Source organism: Pygoscelis adeliae, unplaced genomic scaffold, assembly GCF_000699105.1.
Source record: "Pygoscelis adeliae isolate BGI_AS28 unplaced genomic scaffold, ASM69910v1 Scaffold38, whole genome shotgun sequence".
NCBI classification, from domain to species: Eukaryota; Metazoa; Chordata; class Aves; order Sphenisciformes; family Spheniscidae; genus Pygoscelis; species Pygoscelis adeliae.
Genome location: NW_008825614.1, coordinates 9,872,491 through 9,879,764, shown reverse-complemented (window position 1 = coordinate 9,879,764; position 7,274 = coordinate 9,872,491). Strand labels below are relative to the sequence as shown.

At 45.2% G+C, this 7,274-nt stretch overlaps 1 protein-coding gene across 1 annotated transcript in view; it reads left to right on the top strand.

Annotated features, from left to right (window-relative positions):
• WNT5B (wingless-type MMTV integration site family, member 5B) overlaps positions 1-7,274 on the top strand; it is a 15,644-nt gene that overhangs the window by 3,889 nt on the left and 4,481 nt on the right. Inside the window, 1 exon segment of the mRNA XM_009332889.1 lies at positions 2,695-3,024. Coding sequence (XP_009331164.1) covers positions 2,695-3,024 — 330 coding nt within the window.

The following is a 7,274-nucleotide window of genomic DNA, read 5'->3' as shown; positions in this document are numbered from 1 at the left end:
AGCCCCGGGTGACTCCGGCCCACCACTCGGGAGAGCTTGGCAGACGCGTGTGAGGGGGCAGAAGTGGGGTTACTGCCTGGCCGTCTCTGTAACCTCTGTTCACGTTTGCACAAACGTGGGGAGTAATGCCTCGATCCGTTGAGATGATGGCACAGAGGTGTGGAACTGGGGTGACCTTTGAGATGATGGGCAAAAACCCAAATACTTTTCCAAAGCTGGAAGGCGTGGTAGCAGAGCAGAGAAAACTAGGATATATAAGCCCACAGTTGCCAGCTACAAATTTGCTTTGTATTAGCGCAGGGTTTCACGCACACATCCAATCCCGCCTCCCAAACCAAGCTGCGGTCTTCCAAACCTACATCTACCGAGCACTGTGGTTTGTTCTGCTTTGTGGGCAGCAAGGGAAAAAAAAACGCCCACCGTGACTCGCTTCAGCCTCTCCCTCCACCATCCTCATCGGCCTAAACAACTCATGCAGATCCAGGGGCTGCACACTGAGTTGTCGTGCTGCTACATCTGAAATGTGGAGATGGTTAAAACACGGACAGTAAAAGTGTAAATCCAGTCTGTGCTTTCAGGCATCTCGATCAAGCTGTAAGTATGCTAAGCACCTGGAGTCATGCAGGCTCTGTTGCACAAGCTGTAACACCGGGAGGTCCTTTCCTTGTATGTATTTTAATCTCTATAGATGCAGGGAGTGATCTACTTAACAGGACGATTGGTGTGTCCGCAGGGCTCTCGCCATACAGGCGCAAAACTGCGCATTGGACTGTTACCTTAAAATACCCATAACATGCAAAACAACCTAGATGAGTGAAAGCTTGATTTTGGTTGCTGAAAAATGACCATAACTCTCTTATGGGCCAATCTCAGCTGAATTACCTTAACCAGGAGTCACTCCTCTTTACCTCTCGGGCCAGGGAGGTTTGGGGGGCGTAGTCTTCTTATGACCTGCTAGTAAGGCCCTCCCTTCTATATTTAAGTGTCCTGTAGCATTTTATCAGCCTTGGGCTGTACTCCAGAGCAGAAGCCCTTAGTGTACAACTCTCATTTTGGGGGGGGGAATCACAAGTTGTTCTGCAAGGTGGATGCCATTCACAGCCTTGCCTTTGTCTTGGGTCATTACCACTAAGCTGGTGATAAGCTGCTATTAATTACAGATTGTCAGCACATGCAAATTGGAACAAGAGCATACCAAAAGCATCAGCTCAGTCCTGCTGAGAGAAGTGGCACTGAGAGCCTTGTGGGTTGGTGACAAACTGTTCTTGGAGGATCTGCCCTCTGAAGTCACTCAAATTTGCCTGAGAGCATTAGAGGGTGGCCTCTTGCTTGGATTTGGTGTAAGTAGCTCTCCGCAATCAGATTGCTTATTCCAGCAAAGCTTTGACAGTTGTTCTCTTTATCACCTGAAAGTTTGGTGATGCACACAATGACTCTGAAGGTGTTGGTTTAGTTAGTTATTTCATCTAATAACTAGGTGAAATGTGGTGAGAGTGCAGGTGTGGATTGCCTCCTTCTTCTCATCCCCCTCTACTCCCCCTCCCCTCCCCCCGCTTTCAGACCCACAGCACTCGCTGGTGCAGCACGCTTGGCCTCATGCAGTGTTCTGGCTGCGTTGGTGCCCCGGTCAAATTGGGGCTGAAACACTGCCAGGAATACATAGCTGGAGACCCAATCCAGCTGCTTGGCTCAGACTCTCAGCTGTATAGAGCATACACTCCAAGCAGGGCAGTCTCTAGTAAACCTGCTAATGGAAAGTCTTTTCATTTATTATTGTCTACATGGGAAAGTTTTAGTTGTTCCAGCACTGCAGTTCTGTAGGCGTTTGGAGAGCCTCTGCCTTGATGCTTTAGTGTAAAAATGGGTTTCCTTCAGTTTGTCTCAAAACAATTCTCAGCTGACCTTATGTAAACCAAAATAAGGTTGATGAACTGAGGAGCCCATAAAGAGTGCTTGTCCCAATTTAATGAAAACCGTCCCAGAGTGATATCTGGCTTAAGCAGAACGCTCCTTTTGCACAGACCCAACCTCATTAGTTGTTCTCAGTGATTATTGGCAAATTCAGTGGCTGAGGCAGCAGCTGTATTTTCAGCAAGTGAATAACCCTCTTGCTGCTTGAGACTTTCCTCTGGGTTAAAATGAGAGGATACTGAAGGGTTGATGTGAGAGGAAGGAGGCTGAGCACTCCCTGCCTTTGGTGTTGCTGTTTCTTTTGGGCAAGGCCTGGAGTTTCCAGGGCTCTTAAATGGTCAAACATAAGTATAATAAAAATAATAATCCTTGAGGAGCAGCATGGACAACTTCATGAAGAGCACGCTTTTCCTAAGAATATTCCTCCAGGCGACAGCAGGAGTCTCAGCCCCTTCCCTGGTGTGTGTCAGAAAATCAGATTTGGGTTTGATCCTGGTTACACAGAAACTGCCATCTCTGGACAGTCAATAGACTGGAGCTGTTACTGCGAAATGAAAACAAAAATGGGATGCAAGCATGTGTTATGACAGTTCCCCCTCTACCAGAACGGGGTGGTGCCCTTGCGCTTCACCACCCCGTTCCTTTGTTCCAGTTAATTCTGTGCACCTTCTCAGAGCACACCATGTCGTACTGTCCGGAGCCCATGTGCTTGCTCCTTGCTGCACGTTGTGTTTGTTATGAGATCTGTCTCTCATTCATTTGCTTCTCACATCTCTCTCGCAGGGAGCCGAGAGACTGCTTTCACCTACGCCGTAAGTGCTGCTGGGGTGGTGAACGCGATCAGCCGGGCTTGCCGTGAAGGAGAGCTCTCCAGCTGTGGCTGCAGCCGGACCGCCCGGCCCAAGGACTTGCCCCGAGACTGGCTGTGGGGCGGCTGCGGGGATAACGTGGAGTATGGATATCGTTTTGCCAAGGAGTTTGTGGATGCCAAGGAGAGGGAGAAGAACTACGTGAGAGGTTCAGAGGAGCAGGCTCGCATGCTGATGAACTTGCAGAACAACGAGGCTGGTCGCAGGGTAAGATGAATGCTGACCCTTTCCTCTCTCTCAGAGGCAGATTCAGAAGGCTTGATATAGCTAGATACCAAATTACTTGGAGGTTTGATGAGGGATAGTCCACTGATGCCCCAGTAACGGTGTATGGTCACATTTTCTGCATTTTTGTGAATATAACAGACAATATTGACAATATTATATTCCAGTTTTAATGGCAGGCTTCCATTGCCAGCTAAAGCCAGTGAGGTTTTGGGTCTGTATGGCACACGTGTGCAGACACGTAAGCCCTTTCCAAATAAACTAGGTGCTGTCATGGCCCACTTTCAAGGTTTACATCTCAGAAACTGGCTTCCCAGAGCTGCCAAAGTGACAGGCTGCTGGTGAAAAGAAGAATCTGTTGGCACGTGGAGTTCTCGCCTACTGCCATCATTCAGATTTTTGGGAATGTAAGGCCAGAAGCAAACATCGGATCAGGCTACCTGACTATCTCTGAAACTTATGCCTTGCTCAGTTACCTTGGTATTGCGCAAAATAAATAATTTGCATCTAGGTGACAGACATTTTTTGAGAAGATACACAGTTTTGATCCAGAGACCCCTAGGGATGGAAAATCCATCACTTCCTTTTGTAGTATGCTACCATCATTAATCACCCTGTTTCAACACTGTACCTCATTATCATTTGAATTTATCTGGCATCAGCTTCCAATCAGTTCTTTTTCTGACTTGTACAGCTAGATCCAAAAGCCTCTCAGTAATCAGAATTTCCTCTGCATAGAAGTATTTGTCTACGGTAATTTATTCACCACTCTTTCTTGACAAACTAGATTGAGCACTGACGACACTCTCACTTTCAGATGTTCTCATCAGCCATCAAATCATTTTCACGTTGCTTTAGTGTACCTTTTCAGTTTTCCCATATCCTTTAAGAAACTGGATACCAAAATGACATGCTGGGTTCTGGTGTTGGTCTCACTGATCGTGTAAACGTAGGTGAAGTTGTCCCCTTTGTATGCGTTCAGTGTATGCGCATTTGCTTTTTCCACAATTCCTCTGTTTGTGATTAATAGCCTGGAAGGTGTAGCATCTTTCGTATGTGGTACAACTGTGGAATCCTGCCTCTTTCCAAATGTAGAACAGGAATACTTACTTGAACATTTGTGCTTTTTCCGCAAGGTGTTGAAAATTTTTATCATTCTTCCCTAGTAGTGAGCTTTTCTAAGGTTAATTTTATATTTAATGTGTATTAAAAAATCCTATTAAGGGTACTTAGCCTTGCTCTTTTGCACATTCTTAACTAATATCCTTAGTTTCCTTATCAATTTCCTGTCCTTTCTTACTGCTAATTGTTACTGAATTATCTTTCCCTTTCCTATGTATGTCTGTCTTTTCTGCATGTAATTTTGGCTTCATTTTGCCACCAAAGAAGATTTGCTCTGTTTTTTTGATTGCGAAATCAATGTGTCAGGTTGAAGCATTGCAAATACTCCATGCTTCTTTTGCAAAATCAAATTGGGGTAAATTTGCAGTAGGTGGAAAACCGTGGACTTGAAAGCTGTAGAACTCGGTGGGTTTTGCTTTGAGGTTGGGTTTTTTTTGGCTTGGAAGGGCAGAGGGTCTGCATTTGCTTAGAAATGGGGGGGGATTCCTCCACGCAGTAGTAGCCTGAAAGTGACATTCTTCTCTGCATTACTTGCTTTGAACATCTTGCATGTCTGGAGTCATGAACTTGGATTACTACAAATAAATACCCTGCCTAAAACAGGGAGTGAATATGTTATGGGACTTTTTAACAGCCAGTCCTATTGCCTTGAGGGATCCAGAGACAGAATATGGCCCAACAGTTTGACGCACCAGTTGGACTGTAGTAACATCTGTATTAGAAGATCAAGTCAGAAAATACTTGCTCCACAGCATGAGTAAAACACTACCCTGTCTTGTTATTCTTGTTATATGGGCAAGAATCTCACTGCGCTGTGATTTCAAATGATGACACGGTTTTAGATGAAAGAAAGCTTTGTCCTGCTCTAGCACAGAGCTAAAAACAGTTATGTCCTGCCTTTACTACAGTGCAGAAAGTGCTTGGAGTGCTACAGTGCCCGTGCTTCTTTGGACTCCATAGACAAGCTCTCAACGTGATCTCTGTGTCTTCAGTTAACACAGGACCTGGACAAAAGCTTTCCAAAGGGGCCAGCAAAAGACAATGTTATTTCAAGCTTGGTTTTTGTAGACTCTGTAGAACAGATGGCCATAGAAAATAACCTTAGTTTAAATGAACACAAGTCATTTTAGATTAAATTAAATGGAAGTATAAGCCAGTGTGTAATTAAGCTTTCAAAGATTGGATTTCAAAGAACAAACTCTGATAAACTAAGGGAGCCAGTTAGTAAACTCAACCGAGGAACTCGATGTGGAGGAGGTCTGGAACTTTTTCAAGTCAAAGATGCTAAAGCCATTAGAATTCTGCATGCCAAGCAAGAGGAAAAAGCTTGTAGGAAGAATATCCAGACCTCACTGAATGAATAACTACCACAGAGAAGCTGCTAGGAATAGACTGAGAGCCTACTAGGACTGGAAAAAAAGAACTGATTGATAGCAAATAAATAACGAAAAGCTCTGTCTTAGAGGTCAAGAAGTGTAAAGATGAAGTGAGAACAGTAAAAAATCCTGCTGAGTCAGACCTTGCAAAGGGTAGTAAAATAAACAGCGAAAGTTTTTTAAACTTTGCAGATTGGAGGAGATTGGAAGAAAGGAGACTGCTAGTCAATGAGGATGGGGCCGAGTCTAAAGACAGAATAGTTTTGGTCCCCAAAGTAAGTGAGGGGCTTCAAGTTGGAATGAGGGGCATTGCTCATGGGGAGGTGTACCGTATGTCTGCTGCACAATGGAGGTGTCTTCTTCTGTCCTCAACGCTTCTGCCTAGGGGAATAAGCGTTTGTAGTGTAGATTTTTAAATCCCCCTGGGACTGTGCTTTTTGGCGGAAGCCAGGCAGGGTGCCCTAAGGGCAGGCAAGGTCTATCACAGTAGGCAATGGCCGATGGTGCTGGCAACCTGTGGGAGCGAGGAAGGCATGAGGAGGCAGCTGTCGTGTTCAGAAAGGTAGAGGAAGAGGAGCTGAGCAGCAAGTACTGAAGTTCAGGGCCAGTGGACCTGAGATGGGTGGGATGGCGCAGGGGGCTGCTGATGGAGGGGAGTTTGGGATCGGGTCGAATGATTCAGATGGGAGTCAAGTGGCAGCAAAGGGTTGGAAGAATGGAGGGCTCTGGAGTAAATGAGAGTGGGGCTTTGGGGTGGATTGAGTGGATGTGGATTTGGGGGTAGTGAGGAATGGAGATGCTGGGATCGGGGAAGGAGATGAATATGACAGGATCTGGATGGAGATGAGACCTGGGGTGGCTCTGAGATGGCATTGCTACGGGTTCCAGGGTTGTCTGGTCAGGGTGGTATTTGGCCAGTACAGGGTAGCCTTTCCTCTTGGCTCTTGGAAATAGGTTAGCATGGGAGCAAAGGAGAAAGGCTGGAAATGGAAATTATCGCAACCAAGGTGGAAGTAAAACTCAGGTAGTGTAAAGCTCTCAAGTCACAGGGAGTTCCCCCTTTCTTTCCTGACACTGTGAAAGAGCTGGCACCTGGCAGCACAGGCAGCGTGACCTCAGAGGTATTTATAGGAGGACCTGGGGGAAAGGCTATCTCAGAGGAAGAGGCAAAATGGGAAATAATTTGAGAAGATTTTCTCAAAGATTGATCACACAATAGTTTAGAACATAATTGATTTTCGAAAAAGCAAAATAGATCTGATAGGTCTCATTTATCTGAAATTCTGTGAGACATTTAATGTATTTCCCACATGGTAAACACTTGGTTAAATTGGGAAAGATAAGGAAAAATGCAGCAGCTGTGAGGTGGACAAGAAACTGGTTCAAGGAAAGATGTCAGTAAGTTGTGTGAAAGCACATATCTTGATCTTGACAGAGCTTAATTAGCAGAGTTCTTCAAGGACTTGCCTCAAGACCAACACTTGGTATTTTTGTTTCTCAGCCCCAACACAAGAATTAGGAATGGGCTGATGAAATTTGCTGATGATGCGAAGGTGGCAGCTATTATGAATACAGAGGAGAATCTGAATTTTGCACAGCAGCTAATGACATCCAATAAAACAACATTAAGACCATTTGAGGTCTTGTATGAAAAACATTTTTAGTCATTAGGAAACGAGTAGAAAAGAATTGGGCGCAGCAGTCAGCTGCAGATGACTGCAGATGTAATGTGGCTTGGAAGGTGGTAAATATCCTATAATGTAGTAGGGAA